Consider the following 19,809-nt stretch of genomic DNA (forward strand, 5'->3'; position numbering starts at 1 on the left):
TGTCTTCCACAGAGCTCCTAAATCCCTTGCAATTTCCTGACTGATAGGAACGTATTTTGTTCTCATGAGGCAGGCCCCAAGATAGCTTCAAGATGGGGGCTGGTTACCAGAAAGACCAAATCTTGATGAGAAGCTTAAAACTTTCAGCCCCACTCTCCAGCCTCCAAGGACTGGAAAAGGGCTAAAGATTGAGTTAATAATCCATCACGCCTGTGTGATGAAACCTTCATAAAACCCCCTAAATGATGGGGTTTAAAGAACTCCTGGGGGGACTTCCCTGGTGGCTCAGTGGTTAAAAATCTGCCTGCCAATGCAGGGGACATGGGTTTGAGCCCTGGTCCAGATGCTGCGGAGCAACTAAGCCCATGAGCCACAACTACTGACCCCACGAGCCACAACTACTGAAGCCCACGCTCCTAGAGCCCATGCTCCGCAATAAGAGAAGCTACTGCAGTGAGAAGCCCACACACCATAACGAAGAGTAGCCCCCACTCGCTGCAACTAGAGAAAGCCCGTGCGCAGCAACCAAGACCCAACGCAGCAAAAATTAATTAATTAATTGATTAATTAAAAAAAAAAAGAACTGCCGGGTTCGTGACTGCATCCACCTGCTAGAAGGGTAGCATAACTCCAGCTCCGCAGGAATAGAAGCTCCTGTGCTCAGGATCCTCGCAGACCTTGCCCTATGTACCTCTTCATCTGGCTGTTCATTTGCATCCTTGATAATATCCTTTATAATAAACCAGTAATAGCAAGTGAAGCGTTTCCCTGAGTTCTGTGAGCCAATGCAGCAAATTAGAAGACCAATAACATGCTCATTGCACTGCATCATTGCCTCTCCTAAGGAACTGTAGACAATTTAAATATCCAGCAATAGAGGGAATATTTAAATAAATTTTTGTATATCCATTGTATGACATGTGAGAGAGCCATTAAAAAGCATGACTTATAACATGATTACCACTAGGTCAACTATAAGCATGCATATTTTGTCAGCTATTGCTACATAACAAACCACATAACAGTAGGCATTTATTATTTCTCATTGATCTATGGATAAACAGGCTTGCTGGTGATGAGCTGGGCTTGCTCTTGTGTCTATAGTCAGCTGTCAAGTCAGCCAGAGACTCACTAGTCTAGAACAACCTCATGGCCATATTTAAGCGGTCAGCTGGCTGTTGGCTGGGCAAGGTAGTGACTAGACCATGGGTCTTTTCCAAATCATTCATCAGGCTATCCCAGCATTATTCACATGCTTGCTTGGAAAACTTCCAAGAAAGAGAGTGGAAACTGCAAGATAAGTTGAGACCTAGGCTGAGAACAGGCACAACTTCACTTCTACCACATTCTATTGACCAAAGGAAGTAATCAGTGAGTCCAGATTCAAGCAGGACAGAAGTGGACTCTATTTCTTACATAAGAAGAGTTACAGAGTGTCACTGAATGAGCGTGGGTGAAAGGAATCAGAGCATCACTTTTTTGCATCAATAAACCACATATACGAACAAGAACTGGACGACATATTTTAAAAAAGCAAAGAACTGATATGTTCATAAGTTAGGGCTGTGGGCTTTTTTTCCTTTTCCTTTATGACTTTGTTACTTCATGTAGGTAGCTATAACATTGTTGGTGCAATAAACAGTGATTGAAAGGAAAAACACAGTAAGAGGAACCACAGTGAGAATAAGATCAACCACTTCATTACTCACTATACTGAGAGAATTGGATCCATAATTTGCATATCACAAACCAATCAATATAGCCTTCTGTTCTGCAGTGCATGCAAGTGGGTAACAATGGAAAGATCCTGAAATTGCCAAAGTAGTTCTCTAAGATACATCCAGTGGCCTTGGATCTCAAGTGGAATTTAGCCATGAGATGTACAATTATTCTTAGCTCTCTGGGCACTCTGCATATTACCAGAGCTGGCACCGTCTCAGATCTGTAACGCTTTAGCAATCTCTGGAACCCCCAGGGAACAATTTGTTCTTTAATTGCCATGATTTCTGATAATTGAAGTTTTGCCCATTTAAGAACCAAAATTTTAGTTCCTTTTTAAAAAAAGATTGTAACTATTTTGAACGGAAGTCATTCTTTAAAAGTGTAAGTTGTTCATGTCCTTGTGTTTTAAAATAGAGTTGATAAAAACCATTGGAACATAACATAGTTTTTGACAATATTGTTCTTTGCCACAATGCAATGACATCTTCAGATCTTTGTGGAGCAAAGTAGGGTTTCTTCACCCTTACATAAAATATTCTGAGAATGTTATGCTTTCAAGTTCTCACTTATCCCCTTTTTATTGTTTCCGTGCTCTCTCTTGCTCCCATGGGCTTTAAGAGTGCCTGCCTCCGACAGTTTGTTCCATTTTGCTTGGCCTCTTCTAATACGCTGTCATCTTAGAAAAACCCACTTTATTAAGATTATTTGTAGGATAAGAGTAATTACGCTCTGAGTAAGGACCAGGAAGCCTCTAATCTGAGTAAGGTGCGTGACCTTTAGTGTACAGAAGCTTGGTAACATGTCCTTTGCCTGCTTATTTTCTTGGTCTTGCCTCTATCCAAGGAAAGACAAGAGCCAGATCTGGGAATCCAAAGCACATTAAATCCAAAGCACATTATCAGGTGTCCAAGAGGTAAAAGATATGAGTGACCGGAATGAATAAATAAAATACATTCTAGGTGGGCTCACTGTGCTAAGGACGTTAAACATTCCATAACCCTGTTTTGCCAAAGGTTAGTTTGTCACATAAATTACAGACGTTTCCAAAGCATTGACTTATTTTTACATGATAATTTAGGGTGCAGGGTGAGTTTGTTCATTTATTCCACACATTCATTTATTTACTTCTACTCTGAAGATGTGTGTGTGTGCACATGTGTGTGCATACACACACACAGTGAGAGAAACCCTGTCCACGTGGAAACTGTATTATTGTTTGGAAAATAGAAATATAAGCACATAATTGTGAAATATTAAAACAAATACTGTAACTGAAACATGTCAGCCACTATGGAAGAAGAGAAAATGGAGACAAGAAAAGACCCCCTAGGTCTCTCTGTCCCTGTAAAGTGTGGTTGATAATATCCAACTAACAGCTTTATTGTGAGGATTTAATTATAACCCTGAGTAAGGACATGTAAACTCAAAGCTTATTATATAAAGTATTATATATAAGGCAAGACTTGGATTCAAATCTTGATTTCATCACATATTAGCTAGGTTTTTGTTTAGCCCCACTTTTCTTTTCTGGAGAATGGGGCTAATGCCTGCCTTGCGGTGTTGTTGGGAGAATAAAATAAAAGAACATAAGTGCCCCACACAGTGCCTGGAAAAGAATAAGTGCTCCACAGCTCCTTTCTCCTTTTCCTCTTCACCAGAGGGGTGACAAATGAGCTGGGTTTCGAAGGATGAGTAGGAGTTCACAAACCAAACCAAATAACACATCCCCAACAGGGAAAGAGGCTTTTCAACAAAAAACATGTGGAGATTTGCTTTTGAAAGTGGAGGGTGATTTGTGAGGCTGTTGCCCTTCTCAGCAGAGTCAACAATGCTTCTCAGCAGAGTCAACAGTGCTTCTCTATTTCTTTCACTGTCTTCAGGAAAGCTAGTTCACTGACTAGTGTGATTTGTCAACTCACCTGCACCACCTCACTACTAAAATGTTATTTGAGCCCTCATTGCAATCAGACAGTATTGGGCCTTTATGAAGGAAGGGGAGGAAAATGCTAGAAATCCGTAACACTGCATAAACTAACAGAATTTTGAAATTGTACAAAGAGGGACAAGATATCCCTTCCGCCACCATATGCCTAGGGTCTGAAGATAAATCATAGGGAAGAAGCTTGAAATCTCTCTATTTAGAAGTGGTCTGTCCATCTATTGAATGTGCATTTATTGAGCACCTATCACTTGCAAAAAATTGGATTAAAAGGGAGAGACAAACATCAAGATGGTTAACTGTGAGTCAGACCAAAGGAAATAGGGACTATAAATGAAAAAAACAAACTAGAATGGATAGCAGAGGCAATTGCATTGGTCTTTGAAGGGCCAGTAGGGACGTAGTTACCCAAGAGGAAAAGTAAAGGCATTTTATTGGCAGGAACAGCACAAGCAAAGGAGCAGAAACATTAAAGCAAACAGGTGAAAAGAGAAGCTTGGTCTGTTCCAAAAATCACCAAGCCCCTTAAAAACCAAACAAACACAAAGAAAAAAGTCACACGAGAGAAATAGAGCAACAACCAACATAGTCTTTCCTTGATGCCCTCATAAAAAAAAGTCATGGTTTCCTCCTTCCCTTTTTTTTCCTTTCCTGCTGATGACTTAGACCTTTCAAAGGTACCTGTAAGCTGTGCAGCAGTCAGTGCCAAGGCCATGCCTTATCCTGAGCGCTCACTGCACCAACATAGGCCCTTGGTATCATTCTCCAGGGACCCGGCCTCTCAGCCTGAGGGCTTTATTTAACCCCGCAAGCGGGATCGGCAGGGTGTTTAATGCTTGCGGGAGCCGAAAAAGGATTGGAAAATAACTGGGCCAGTTTCCTGCACCTCATGGTGACCTACCCATTAATGCATCCTTTGCTAGCTCCCTTCCCTAGCTCTCTTCCCTTCCCCGACTTAATCCCTCCCTGCCTTTCCTCGAATCACCTTCCGAATAAACTACTTGCCCTTAGAGTATTGTCTCAGGAGGAAGCTTGCTGGAGAAGACAACTGAAGACAGCCTGCTCCTGGCTCCTGGCTCCTGGAAAGGGTTGGGGCTGGTTTCATGGGAGAGGGCAGGATCCAGGCTGATTCTGGCAAACGGCTCAAGGAGCATTTTTGTTGGTTGGGGGACTTGGATTTTTTTAGTTGGTTATATTTTCAGAAGGATGAAATGAGTTAATTCATATGAAGTGTTCAGGCCGGGGCCTGGCACATAAATACCCGGCATGGTCATTGCCATCATTATCTTTGCATTGGTCTCCCCTCTTGTCTGTGCGTGTGAGAGCGTGCTTACTGAAATCTCACTCCCACCCCCATGGCACAGATTCTGGAAGGCAGCCTTCCTTTCTGGAGGTGAGACTCTTCTTCCTACTCAGAGCCTTGGGTGAATATGGATCTCACCTTGGGTGACAAACATCGTGGCTGTGTTGACTATAATTTAATCCAAGCACTGACCTCATCCACTGTGCAGGGGGTCGCTAACACCTGTGTCCTATCCAATTCTCACTGGGGAGAATGAGGTGGGGACCCTTCTGGCTTATGATTCAGGAGGTCTGAGTTTGGAACTGGTAATTCCTGACTCGTCTGAGCTGCTCAGGTGATCCAGATGTGCAGCCAGGTTTGAGAACCGTACTTTGCAGTGGCTCTGGTCCCCAGGATCCACGTCCCAGAGCAACGTGGTATCCGAACAGAAAGGGTGGACTCTTCTTCTTTTTCTGAACAGAACGCAAGGCTGACTTCCCTTAGACTACTACAGCTAATGTCAGAACAAGTTGTATTTCTAGTCCCTTACAGGGAGTTTCTGTGCCCACAGTTCCCTAGAGATGGGAGGAAAAGGGCTGCTCTTAGCGTTGAGATAAGTGACATTCTGGAAATATCAGAATGTCCTGTTCTTCAGCTTCACTCTCTTAATTTGTATCATTTAACAACTCGGGGATGGTTTATGAAGGAGCTAACATTTTAAGGGAGACATGGGTAAAGCAGTCTGTTTTAAAAATAGATGCACAGCTGAAAAAGAAAACTCCCTCTGTGTGAGTGCACATGGCACGTTGAACCATTCTAAGCTGGCCTGCAATAATAAATAATCAACTAACACAGTGGGAATGGTTGCATAGTATGTTTATGGAGGCAGACACTGAGCACAGACATGAACAGGAACTCTCTTTAGAATTGTAAATTTCAATTCTCAGAGTATTTTCACCAAAGATGTCTTGTGTTGGCATCACAGCTGCCCTGTGAGATAGCCAAGGCTGCAGCATCTTTCTTGGTAGTCCTGAATCCAAGGATTTGGGAAAAATATAAATTAAGAATGCAGGAAGCATCCCCAGATAGGAGGGATCTTTTGGGTTTGTAAAATTATGAGAGATTTTATTGGCCAGATGAATTGGCCAACAGAGACTTAATTTGCTTTAAGCCAAATGGCCAAATCCCATATCATAGGAATCCAGAGACACCTCTGGGTAGGACATACTCAGGCCAAAAAGAGAGGTTTTTCAAAGATTCATAAGCCCTTAAGTTAAAATAATGCTCCAGGTCTCTTTGACGGACCCCATTCTCTTGCTGCACCCCATCATAACAAATCACATCCCTAAGCTGGGCTGCGGTGGGAAGGTGGGATGGACTGGGAATAGTTTCAGATGGAATCAACCAAATTGGCCATGGCTAGTATGCTTGGAGCTCCACGGCTCTCATTTTTCAAATTCTACATTTTGTAAACTACGTGGGGTGGACGCAGACCTCATTCTCTTTCCTACAGATGCCCTATTTTATTAAGAGCTGTAATTTAGTGTGGGTTTTGGAGTCATGTTTGTTGGGAAGGAAAGGAAAACCTGAAAGCCATTTTGCATGGATTTGATTCTTAGATCTATCTGGCCTTAAGCGTTAGCAGGGAGAGACAGTACAAGACACTTGTGTTGTTATAATTACCCTCAGGCTTCCTTCCCTGTGTTATTTATAACACGTTAGCATCAGCATTATTCTCATTTTACAGGTGAAGAAATTGAAGTTTAGAAAGGCTCAAAGGGGCCCACAAGTGTACACACTTGGCCATGACCCCTCTCTTCATGGGGAGCCCGTCAGTGAAGTCACACAGCTCATGATCTGATTTACTATTCGTTTCTCAGTGTACTGAGCAAGATTATTGAAAATAGTCTCCATGTTTTTCTTCCCTCCCTCTTATTATATTACCGGCAAGATTCATGTAAAAAATGGACCTCAGGGATTCTTTCTGATATAAAGTCTTAATCCTTATCATAGCAACACCTATTCATCTTGTGGTTCTGCACCAGGCTTTAAGAAATATGTGTCAGGAACAGCCAAACTTGTAAGCTGATGGAGCTCTCTCTATTATAAAAAAAATGATATGAAAACAGAGAGCTGTATCTTTGCTCTTTCTGATTAGAGTTATGAATGTGGGCTTAAGAAAGTTCATTCATTTTCTCTTCCTGATTTAACAAAGACGTATTTAGTACCTACTATATGCGGAGCAGTAACTGGGTGCTGTGCAAGATTAGTGGGAAGAATGAGTCTATTGTCTAGGGGTTTCTGGTGAGACCACTTTTAACCCTCTACAGCAGAACAGCAGATATTATCATCAGAAATTATGCCATTGAAATACATCATCATTTTTGTTTTCCAGTAAGTATAAGCTCAGTCAGAGAAGTGACGGTCAGCTGCCCACCTTGTATATACAGTACATGCCAAAATTGCACACATTAGCAAGGCTGGTAATGAGATTTACAACCAGGACTTTTGAGTCAGACAACCTAGGTTCAAACCCTAGCTCTAACACTGTTTATCTATGCAGATTTGGGCCAAGTTCTGAATTGCAGTAAACATTAGGTTCCTCATTGGTAAAATGAAAATAACAATAGCTTCTAGATCACAGGGCTGAATGATAATCAGATGAGATAGTGCATGAACAGAGCTTAGGCTAATACCCAGGAATAAACATTAGCATCGTTATTTGTATCACAAAGACCCACTGCAAGAAATGACAATTGCCAAACAGAGGAATGGATAAAGAAGATGTGGTGCATATATACAGTGTAATATTACTCAGCCATAAAGAAGAATGAAATAATGCCATTTGCAGCAATATGGATGGGCCTAGAGATTGTCATACTGAGTGAAGTTAAGTCGGACACAGAAAGACAAATATCATATGATACTGCTTATATGTGGAATCCAAAAATAAGGGTACAAATGAACTTACGTACAAAACAGAAGTAGAGTCACAGATGTAGAAAACAAACTTACGGTTACCAGGGTATAAGGTGGGGGAGGGATAAATTGGAATATTGGGATTGACACATACACACTACTATATGTAAAATAGATAACTAATAAGAACCTGCTGTATAACACAGGGAACTCTACTCAATACTCTGTAATGGCCTTTATGGGAAAAGAATCTAAAAAAAAAAGAATATTGGATATATGTATATGTATAACTGATTCACTTTGCTGTACACCTGAAACTAACACAACCTTGTAAGTCAATTATATGCCGATAAAAATATTTTTTAAGTCATAATTAAGATTTAGATTTAGAGATTTTATTACAGCTAAAAAATAAAATGACAATTGCCAAATTCCTCCATTGCATCAGTGGTTCTCCATGCTTTTTTGCTTAAGACATAGAACATTCTCTTCTTATACCACCGTATATAGAAGCCTGGGATATAGAATAGCAACCAGTGGAGTGGAGTGGAGGGGTTGGAGCAAAGAAGGGTGTGGAGCCCCCTGCGCCATCTTCCCACCTCCATTGTGTGCCAAGGAGCAGTTCCATGGAATTCCTAGCATTCAGCTTGAAAGCTATGATATTAAAGATTATCCTTATAATTATATTGTGAGCTGAGATGATCTGGTCATTTGGATGTACTATCTATATTCTGGTACATACAAGAATTTAACAGCAATATTTATTTTATGGTTATATTTTACATGTGAGGGTAGGCCGACATGTTCACGTGTTTACCTCTATAATTAAGAAGTACATCAGAGTAATTCAGCACTATTCATTCAATCATTAAACAAATATGTTTTGAGCGCTATTTATGCACCAAGCCCCAGTAGGTTCCTGACTTATGCAGATAAATCAGAAAGATCCTAAGAACCTATCAGGCAGAGACTATTATTTATCTTTTTCACCACTGAATCCACCGAACTTAGCACATGCCTGACATATAGCACTCATTCCATGAACGCTTGCTGAACTGAAATTTTAGACTAATGAATGACTGTCCTTTCATTGTGGGAGAATAACAAAGTTCTCGTGGATTTGAGGATTGTTCTTCCCTATTGAAAGCATGAGTCCCGAGTAGGCTTTAGCTGTGATATATAAAACCTGAGTCCCCTTCTCTCCAGAGTTGGTTTTTCTGAGATCTCTAGAGCGTTCCTAAAGGTACTCAATCCCTCCATTGGCTTGAAATATTTAATTAGAGCAGGGATGAAAGCAGAAATTACCCAGCTTATAATAGTTCTGGAGTTATTGCCTGCAGTCCAGGAGATCATGGATGGATATTGGGGAATCCCTAGACTGCCGTCCATGAAGTGTCAGAAGGAAGCAACTCTCCAAAGACCTGCTCTGTAGACTGAGTAGATGGACCCATGTATATACTATGAATATTCAGAAATGTCAACATTCAAAACCATTTTCAACAAACACTTACTTACTTTAAGCCTTATGCCTCAGTGTCATTCGCATAACTCCCTCATAGTTGAGGAAAATATGTTAAGTCTTTCTGAACAAGGCATGCGCTGTCCTTTTCTTTCCAAACCCTGACAATCTCTTCCCTCTAAAGGAGAAATGGAACAGCCAGGCATCATCTCTATAACGCAAACAGAACCTGGCAGAGAGTAAGTATCACTATCAGGAGTATAACTGTCCCCACCTTGTTAGATGCTGTGCGTTTGCTCTGTACTTACACTCTGCATGCAGTAGTTTACAAGTACTCGATCTTATAGGTGATGGCGAGTGAGAAGACTCTACATAGAGTAAGGGACAGAACTGGAACTCGGGTCCACCTGTTTGTGTAGTCAGGCTCCAGGTAGGAAAGAGCTGGCACACTCAAACTGGGTGATTAAGGGGAGTTTTTTTTTTTTTTTTTAAGGGGAGGGGACTTATTAAAAAGGAGTAAGGGAAGACTTAAGTAAAGCAAAAAGGGATGGTGCCCATGCAGCACCTTAAGGATAGCAACTGAGACGAGCTGTTACCCCCCCCCAAGCCCAAAGGGTCAAGTGGAGCAGGGGAGGACAGAGAGACCGAAAGAGAGACAAAGTGTGTGGAGAAGGCAACTTTACAGCACCTGTAGCCTTTGCTAGAGGGACGGACCCCACTTAGAAACCCATCAGGAGGGACCGAGAGAATAAGTACCCAGGCTTCAGTCTCCTCTTGGCCTCAGACCTCCTGGCATTACTCCCCATTGGCTGTGCCTCTGCTGGGATGCCTCAGGAGATGGGAGCTCATTCATGTGGTCCAGTTAGGTCAGCCTGGGACACAGAGTAGTGGGGGGAAGGGGAGCTGTGCAGCACAGTGTCTGCCCGAAAGGTCGTCGTGCACTTCACCATATGTATCTTACCCCGCAATCCTTCTGTCCTCCTGCATTCAGCAAATCATCTTTGCTTGGCTGCTCTGTGTCAGGCACTTTGCTTTGGAGGGTACGGAGATGGATACGGTATGATCCTGCTTCGACTCACAGTTTTCAGAGAATTTGTCAAACATTTTTCACTTGCTGGGGTTTTTTTTGGTTTTTGTTTTAACTTTTATCATTTTTTATTGAAGTATAGTTGATTTACAATGTTTAAGGTCTACAGTAAAGTGATTCAGTTATATATATGTTCTTATGCAGATTCTTTTCCATTATAGGTTATTATAAGATATTGACTATAGCTCCCTGTGCTCTACAGTAGCTCCTTGTTGGTTATCTAGTTTATATAGTTGTATCTGTTCATCCCAAACTCCTAATTCATCCCTCCCCCGCCTTTCTCCTTTGGTAAGCATAGTTTGTTTTCTCTGTCTGCTTCATTTGCTATGTTAGTTATCATTTGTCTCCCTTGTCCTCCTAGGCAGGGCTGTGTTTCCACCCCAATACCCAAACACTCCTCAACCCTTGTTCCACTATATTTCTTAGTTTCTCTTGTTTCCACAAACTTCTTCTCTGTGTTCAGCTTCTGTTTGCCAGCCTTGAGCTCTCCTGAGGAAAGCTCATAACCTAATAAATGTTCAAATGTTATTGATATTACTTTATCTCATTAGGTCTTTGAAAAAGAAAAGAGACAGAGTTGGAGGAAAACACTCTTTCTCCCTCCAGAGAAATAAATAACAAGAGGTCTAGAAAGTTCTGCCCTGACCCTATTTACCTGTCCACGTCAGAATAAATGGCCTTTTATTCCTGCCAGGAGCTGTTTGCAGTCAGAGTAAGGAAGGCACCATTAAAGATTTCAAGGTTGTTCCATAAGTAGATTAAATATAAGTGCTCTCATTACTATAGCTTGAAAGAGTTGAAATTGTTTGGGGAGCAAAATGGAAGAAACTTAGCTAATGCCCTCAGTCATTTATTAGTGTGGCCAGAGTAATCTTCTTGTCTTGGATTACCTTCCTCTCCCTGCAGCAATGGAGGGAGAGGTCCTCATGGCGCTGCAATTTTCCTTTCAGTGTTTGCTAAATGCTTAGAAAGCTAGGCCTCCCACCATCCCAACCTGAAGCAGACAGGCCTGAAAGGACCCCTTGTGAGAAGCCAGATGTTTGGAAACAGAAGCTGTAAGGGAAAGGAGCTGTTGCATTTACCAGGTGGTGTGTCCACCAAAGGGGAGACAAGCATTTCGGTTTAGAAAAAAAATTCATTTGAAGTTGTCTGAAGGCCACGCTCAGTTGAAAGATCAGAGTTGAAGATCTGACCATATTGGAAATTAGCATTGCTGATGATGTTTTCAGAGAATCACAGATTATTTACATCTATTTAACCTTCTCTATAAATACCCAACTCAGAGAACACTGTACTATTTTTAATAGTCTAATAATGGGTAAATGTTATTTTGAAGGCAGTAGTGACAATGCTAGTATCATTTTTTTCCAAATAAGAACCATCAAACAATGGCATATTGCTTTATTCATGTCAGTTCTAATGGCACGTTGCACAGTGGTAGCCGACTTTCTGAACTGTCTGCTAGAATGGAAGTCAGGACAGTATCAGTGACTGACTGACAAGACTATTTGCTCTCTAATGACAAACTTACAGTCAGGTATTCAAATATCCAAATATCTGTGTGGGCCTAGATAAACTGAACCCTGGGCACCCAAGCTTCTATAGAACACCTGATCCATATGGTTTACAAAAGGAGCTCTCCACTGTCTTTGACACGGCCTCCACTTAAATCAACATGATGCAGAAATCTGCAACCTTTCAAGAACGTTCCCCGAATGAGGAAGTACAGTCTGTGTCCATCAGTATGAGTCAGTCAATCACCTTTGTTCACCTGTGCTGCATTTCAAGTCTAAGGTCTTTTGAGAAGCAGGTTTCTTTTCCTCTGTCTCAAGCGACCACAACAACAAAATACAAGGTAACATGAAAGAGAGTGACTGGGGAGAGAGAGGGTGTTTTTAGGTCTGGTAATCAGGGAAGAAGGACCCTCTAAAGAGTGGACAATAGAACTAAGGATCCAGTGACAAAGGAAGAGAGCTGGCAAAGATCTGAGGAAAGAATGTTCCAGGCAGAAGAAATAGCGAGTGCAAAGGTATAAAAGGCTAGTGTGGCTGAAGAGTGGGGAGGCAGAGGGTTGGAATTAGATTAAAAACAAAAAGGCAGATGAGAGCCGCATCACATAAGGCTTTGGAGACACAGTAAAGAGTTTGAGTTTTACATGCAACCTACTGGACGATGACGGAAATTATTTTTCTCAGACGAGTGATATGAACTAATTTATATTCTAAATAGCTCAATCTGGATAACATATAGAGAATGCTTTATCGGGATAAGAGTGAAGGCAGGGAGGTCTGCAGGGGGTCTATCACAGTGGCCCAGGTGAGAGATGAAGGAAGGCAGGGGGTGTTGGGGAGCCGGAGAGAATGTGGACGCTTTATCTGGGACAAAATAGGAGGCAGGAAAAGCAGACCCCAGCAGCAGAATAGAATCCTACCATTAGTCTTAGAACCTTATCTGGTCAAAGTTGAGCCCACAAGCCCTTTAGAGATCACTCAGTGGAAACCCTTCCATTTAACATGAGAAAACCTGAAAGATGGACAAATGAAGGGACACGCCCAGGGTCCCTGAGCAGGCCACTGGCAATCCCGAGACTGAGCCTCACACCTCCCGTCTTCCAGGGGCTTAAATAAGGTCAAGTCCACACAGAATGCAGCAGACCCCGGGCGGGGGCTGTGGCAGCTTGGTAGGCCCCCTTTCTACAGTTGGGCCTCCCAGTCTCTGTGGTGTGAATCCAAGCAGTGGCAAGAGCTGTGGAGTTATGCCAGGGTCCGTGGAGCCATATGTGGATCATGCCCACCCTGGAGGCTGAGTAAATACAAATGTAAATGCCGCAATGTGACATCTAGAACAGAGAGGTTCATGGCTGGGCGCCTGGCATCCAACTGAGTTCCAATCTTGGCTTTACCCATTGTTGACTGTGTGCCTTTGGATGAGTTACTTAACTCTTTGGGTCTTGGGTTTCCTCTTCAGTAAACCGGAATGAAAATCATAACTTTTCTTGGTTCTGTGAGGCCCACATAGGATAACACCCTTGTACAAACAAACAAACAAAAAACTTAGACTAGCACCTGACACAGACAAATATTCAAGAAATGTTTGGCATCATTAGATGGAATTCAGAACTTCTTTTAGTGGAAATGGGGCTCTTAATATTCAAAACCCTGATAAAAGTGACTCACTCTCCACCCGAAACTGTTAAGAGTGCTTCTGCCCTGCAGGTGTGTGGCTGGAACTGCATCGCTTTAACTGGGCTCTAACACGGCGGGTCACCAGCCGCCTGGCAGGAACTGTGGCCTTTAGCACAGGGACCCGATTCCTTCAGTCAGTCTTTCATTCATTTATTCCACAAATGCCTACTGAGAGCTAATGGAACTGCCTGGTGGTTCTCAGCCTTTTTTTTTTTTTTTTCCTTGCTTCAACTGGGGTCATTTGCTTAATTTACTCCCCTGAGTAACTCCTCTCCTTGAAATGCAGTGATCTTTCAACTGGCAGGTGAAGAGTGGCAGTGGGGAGAGTGGAGGGGAGAGTGTGGGGGGAATGAGACTCCAATCAGAATTGCAAAGGGACCACGTACAGGTTGAAACTTCCAAGAGTCTCCTGGAGGGTGATGTGTGAGGAACAGGAACATCACAGGAGGAGGAGGAGGAAACAGACGGCTGCAGGATGCTGAGCCCAGGTTGTACGTGCACTGAAAGCCTTAGCCATTTTTCATCTGTTCCCCTCCCCTCCACCAGCAGCTCTATGAGGTGTTAGTGTACCCATTACACAGAAGACAAACTGAGGCTAGGAGACCTTAAGGTACTTCCCAAGTCACATGACGAGTCAGTGGAAGGCTGGGGCTGGACCCCGGGTGGCCTGACTCCTCATCAGGTTTGGTTTGTTTGTTTGGTTCCCGACGTCCTTGAGTTGTTACCGTGTGTTTGGAGGGGGAGAGGGAGGAGGGAGCTGTGATGGTAATGACTGCTGTTGCCGTGCTGGTGTGTATGTGAAACAGAGACAGAGAGGGGGACCCAAAGAAACACTCAGGACAGAGTCCAAATTAACAACCACCAATAAAAAGCCTGGCCAGCTGAGGTGAGTTTCCATCGGGCCATCACCGACCACACAAAAGATAAAGCAGAGATGCCTGGGCCATCCTAACACTATTCCTGTCCCGAGTGGGCTCCTGATGGGGAATGTGAAGGGAAGAGGCATGCGGGTTTCTTCCTCCTTTGCTGTGGTGTAGACCTCAGAGAGAAGGGGTCCTCAGGAAGCCAGCGTGTGGAGAGTGTCTCACCTGTGGGCACCCTGTCCGTGAATTCATCGCCAGTCCCTCCAAATCGTGCTGCCTCAGGATGCCATGCTTTCAGCCCCTTGAACTTGTCAAGCTCATCTCCCTCTAGAGAGGCCCATTTGTAGACAAAGCAGACCCAGGTCACACTGAAACCTTTTCGCTTTTCAGATTTGGCTGGGGAGACTTTAAGTCACACTCCTGGGACGAGTAAGCAACCGAGTCATAATTCGTCCCTTCCCCAGTTGCCAGAGCCCGGAAAGCCTGTCTTCAGGTACCATCACCTTAGTGATTATTTATGGATGGTGTATGAATTTCCCAAATGGGCATCAGGCATCGCATCCAGGCATTTCCATAAAAACGAGGGCAATTTTTTCTAAGCAAACATATACACATCTCCTTAATCTATGCAAATCTATTCATAAGGATTTTCTAAAACCACCACTTCCCCCACGCACCCTGGACACACAAATTCCCAGCTCCTTTTGATTTCCCAGTTTGTTTTTAAGCACTGGGTGGAGGGAGGAGGGGGCTCGCAGATTCAAGGGGGAGATGGTGCTCCCTGGGTGATGCAGCTGGCTTGCTCAAAGCAGCCGGTCCTGCCCTTGCAGTTGGGAGCAAAGAGCCAAGTGTGGGATGGTAACCACCTCCCAAAAAGCCAGGCAGCCTTTCACCAGAGGGAAGTATCAGGTTCCTGTACTTCGGCTGTGGGTTGTCACTGTCTAATAATATGACCGTTTTGCCATCTCTCTGCAAATAAGGCAGAAGCTGCTACCTGATTGGTATAACATCTCACTTACCCTCCTCATTGATTTTCTTGTTCTCCTCCTTTGCTTCATAAAAAGAGGGACCAGTGGCTCGTGCTGTGGACAGAGAAGCTTGATTTTTAGTATGAGAGAGCCTCTATTTTCTTTCAGGAGAGGGAAGTTGGATGATCAATTCTTTTGTAAATGTGTATGGTGATATTTGCTCCGGTAAGTTTTATCTCTCTCTTGATTTACAGCTGGCTGGGGTGGGGTGTGTGTGTGTGTGTGTGTGCGTGCGCGTGTGTGCGTGTGTGTGTTTGCATAGATTTAGACTGTACCGTCACGTATCTTTCCAAATATCATTTTCTGAAATCTTTAGGGACAATGTCTTTTTTTTTCTTACTTTGCTTGCTCATATTCATCTGTCTAAGCCAGAGAGCTCTGTTGTATAAGAGTGTGATGCTTACCTTAGTTGTTGAAGGATGCGCTGGGTTTCTCTGAACATAGTAAGGAAACTAAGCAAACTTACATTTGGCTTCATAAAAATGTAACGTCATTCTGCCTCCCACCGGGAGTGTTTAATGTCTTTAAGTATGTTCGTTGTGCCATAATCTGCATATCATTTTAATTAAAGTTTCTTCCTCAATGTCAGAGCAAGAATTTCATAAACTCCATAAATAGTTACCAAATATTTTGTGCTGTGCCAAGAAGGGGTGTGCTAATTTCATGAGGCCTTAAGCCAGGGTAGAATGGATGAGATGAGTTTCCTCTAAGATGAGGTACGTGCACCTTTAAAAGACCTGAATGTATGAAAAGTGTTCAGATCATTAAAGTACATCTCTAGAATTCCTTGAAAAGATCTAATCACAAGTGGCTGTTGCTTCTCTTCTGTCTTTGCACTGTGTGTTTGTGCCACCGTCTGTCAAATGCCCAGCCCTGGCTCTCATGTTTCTGTATCTGACGCTGATCAAGAGAAAAGTTGCTGTTATTCAATTCAAACTAGTGCCGTACCGTGATCTGCTCGCCACTGCTAGTTATGATTTTTAAAGGCGTTACCTGGTTAACTGCTTTTTTTCTATCATCTGTTTTTCTAGAGAGTGTTAGAGGATCTGAATTCTTTGTTGTTAATTCAGAACTCTGAGAGAAAGTCTGTCAATATAATTATCCTAGACAGAGATGATTGGATGATTAAATAATTGCTCTAATGGAAATAAACTGAGGTTCTCATCTTCTCTTTTTGTTACACAATCAACAAATCTGCATAGTCTTTTTCATGGTGAAATGGATTAGAGAATATATTTATAATGAAAGTTAAAGGCACCACTGAATAAGAAGCAAGAGGGGGTCTGACTATCCTTCAGAGATTTTGAAAGTAAAGTTAGGAACGTTGTGTGTGCCTAGACCTCTTAGGCATAGAATTCTTTTTCGGAAGAGCAATGATTCAGATCCTGAAGTAATCTAGGGGCAGCTCATGGGAACACTAGTGTCTGGGAATATAGGAATGTGGTCCTCACGTCTGCTTCTTTTGGGCATTCTGCCCCTCACACACCCTTTACAAGCTGGAATGGAACTACTCATTCTGACAAACAGAATTTTGAATTTTGGTTAATTGAGTTCAGCCTCAAAAATCCTCCAGTAAAAATTTAAAAGAAATAAGACTACATTTAAAGTATTCATTTGAATGTATAGTAATAAACTATTATACATTTTTTAAAAATCTTCTAAACCCATATGAACTTACATTGCCTCTTACTGGTCACAAGAAGCATGTTCCTTATAACAGCCTTAGATGCCATAAACCCTCACGAGCACCAAGTGTTCCTTAGTTGGTAGTTTGTTGAAAAAGAAAACATCTATCCTTGGGCTGTTAGCATTTACCGCTAAGGAAACTCAACAGCACTGAACATCTGTCTTTGTCTCCCCAAACACCCACTCCCCCAACATCCCTTAATATTTTTGTCATCTTTCTCTTTACATGGCCGTCATTAACAGGTTATGTACAAAGTCGCTAGCTGTAAACGGAGTTGATCATCCTCTGAAGCTGTTCAGTAACAGAAGTGAATGCAGATCTGGGCGGTGGAAGGCGGGGGTCACCCTGCAGGTGAAAGCATCTGTCTTGTCCTGCGGGTTGCCAGTTTACAAAACTGTTAGGGCTCCCAGCAGGCTCGCACCCACTGATATAGGAAGGACAGTGGGGCATCTGTATCTTGGAGAGGTCAAGACCTTTTGTGTGATTTAGGATGAACGTGCCTGGTCTTGAAAGCATCCCTTTGGAAAAGTCCAGAATGCCATTACCCCCAAAACTGTTGTAGTCTCTTCAAAGGAATAAAAATCTGTGCCATGTAGGGGAGAATAACAAAGGGAATTTTGATTTCACGTTGAGACCACTTATTCTTTTTAGCAAGATGAGGAATGCAGTCGTCGTTTCCATTTAGTAAGTACCTACTGTATGCCTGGCACTGTGCTAAGCATTTTACGTGGCTTGTTTCCTTGAATCTTCACAGCTATCCCAGGAGGGAGATTTACAGATAAATCCCCGTTTTACAGATAAGAAAACGGAGACAGAGGGCAAGTGTGCCATTCGTTTGTGGCAACACGGTGATAATGATGAAACTCAGAGCCAGACAGGCTCATTCCAGAGTCAGGCTCTTCATCTCTCCCCTCAGCCAGGGTTTCACTTCATCAGTACAATCTACAGCCGACTCCTAGCCTGCAGTGACTTGCAGGGTGTACCATAACACACCATATTTTTTTTTACACCATATTTTCATTAGTGCTTCCCCCCCCCCCCCCGCCGAAGCTACATAGCCTCCTTCTTCTCAGGCTCTGCCTTTGTGACTCCAGGCTAATTATGTGTTTGTAACTAGCGAGTGTGCATTGTATTTCCACTCAACTATAAAGATGTGGATCTCACAAGAGGGAGCCAGTCTAGGGAGAGCTATAGGCAGAAGTGGCTGAATTAAGGTAGCTTTTTTTAATTGATCACAAGAAATCCATCCCTTTGGTTTTCAATCTTTCGAACATAGAGTCAAAATTAAGATGTGATGATAACACACATATCAATACCTCAAGGTATCTGGTTTATCACTGATGCAAAATATAAAAAGCAGTTGCTACTGAATTGATGTATTTGTGGAGACTTTGTAAAATTCTCACCTTTTTTTTCTTACTCACACCCAGCATGAGTTTCTCGCACTTTGTGGCCAGCTGGAAAGCACTGACGTGGCCCTTCAGGTAGAATATTGCAAAGCGCCTCTACCACCTGGGTAATGAAAAACTGAAAACAGCTGCCAATAAGCATGCTGAGAAGTGTGACAAAGTTGAAACTCAGAGGCCCCAGATGCATTCTTTTGCACCTGAGCACGGAACTCTCCATTTGAAATCCATTTAAGCCAATAGAATTCAACTGGATCTTTTAGGAGGAAAATGCAACTGAGTAGAATCAATATGTTTGAAATTTCTCCTCCACTGGCAGTTTTCAGACTAGAAGCAGGGCACACCCGTCATGAGGTGAGCCTGTGAAATGCTGCATTTTCTTCCCTCAGTGAGAGAGAAAGGATTGTGAGTGATGAAAATGTTGCTAGAAGGGAGAACCTAGCTTAGGACACTTTTGCTCTATTTCACCCCAAACCAGAGGGATCTAAAAACACAGATGAACAAACAAACCAACAAAAACAAGCCATCCCAAATTGGGAGGATTAAGGGTCCAGTTTTGAAGTGTTGACACAATATTGACTTCTTGGTGTGGTCTGCTGCATCTAATAGTGATAGCTTTTGAATTACTCCTGGTGTAGAGTAAATTAAAGAGATCAGAGTGCAGTACTCAGTAAGATGTGTTTCCAAAACGATAGTCATTTTTGTCAGAGGTAAAACTTATTGACCTCTTTTTCTTGCTCTTAAAAAATAATAACTGGGGGCTCCCCTTGTGGCGCAGTGGTTGAGAGTCCACCTGCCGATGCAGGGGACACGGGTTCGTGCCCCGGTCCAGGAAGATCCCACATGCCACGGAGCGGCTGGGCCCGTGAGCCATGGCCGCTGAGCCTGCCTGCGTGTCCGGAGCCTGTGCTCCTCAACGGGAGAGGCCACAACAGTGAGAGGCCCGCGTACCGCAAAAAATAAATAAATAATAATAATTGGATGGTTTAATCAGAGAGTGTGGTATTAGAGCCAGTCAGGATAAAGAAATTTAAATCAATCTGCGTTTTCCACCAGCATCTGTGAGAGTTTTAAATATATTAACAGTCATCAAATGAGCACTTTTACTTTAAAGAAATATGTTGTACTCATCCACAGTGTTCATGAAATGTAGGCTTATCCCTTAAAACTAAGCTTAGAGACAATTTTATAAAGCACATCATATGTCAGTCTCCATCTCCAAGATAGAGCTT

At 42.7% G+C, this 19,809-nt stretch overlaps 1 protein-coding gene across 2 annotated transcripts in view; it reads left to right on the forward strand.

Annotated features, from left to right (window-relative positions):
- SYNPR (synaptoporin) overlaps positions 1-19,809 on the forward strand; it is a 291,056-nt gene that overhangs the window by 128,089 nt on the left and 143,158 nt on the right. The window contains exon 1 of one of the 2 annotated variants that reach the window (XM_060021491.1): positions 15,453-15,649. The exons of the other annotated variant lie outside the window; for it this stretch is intronic. Coding sequence (XP_059877474.1) covers positions 15,626-15,649 — 24 coding nt within the window. The 5' untranslated portion in view covers positions 15,453-15,625. Of the gene's footprint in view, positions 1-15,452; positions 15,650-19,809 lie in introns of those variants that run through there. 2 annotated transcript variants of the gene reach the window in all.

This window comes from Delphinus delphis, chromosome 10 (assembly GCF_949987515.2).
Source record: "Delphinus delphis chromosome 10, mDelDel1.2, whole genome shotgun sequence".
Taxonomy (NCBI): domain Eukaryota; kingdom Metazoa; phylum Chordata; class Mammalia; order Artiodactyla; family Delphinidae; genus Delphinus; species Delphinus delphis.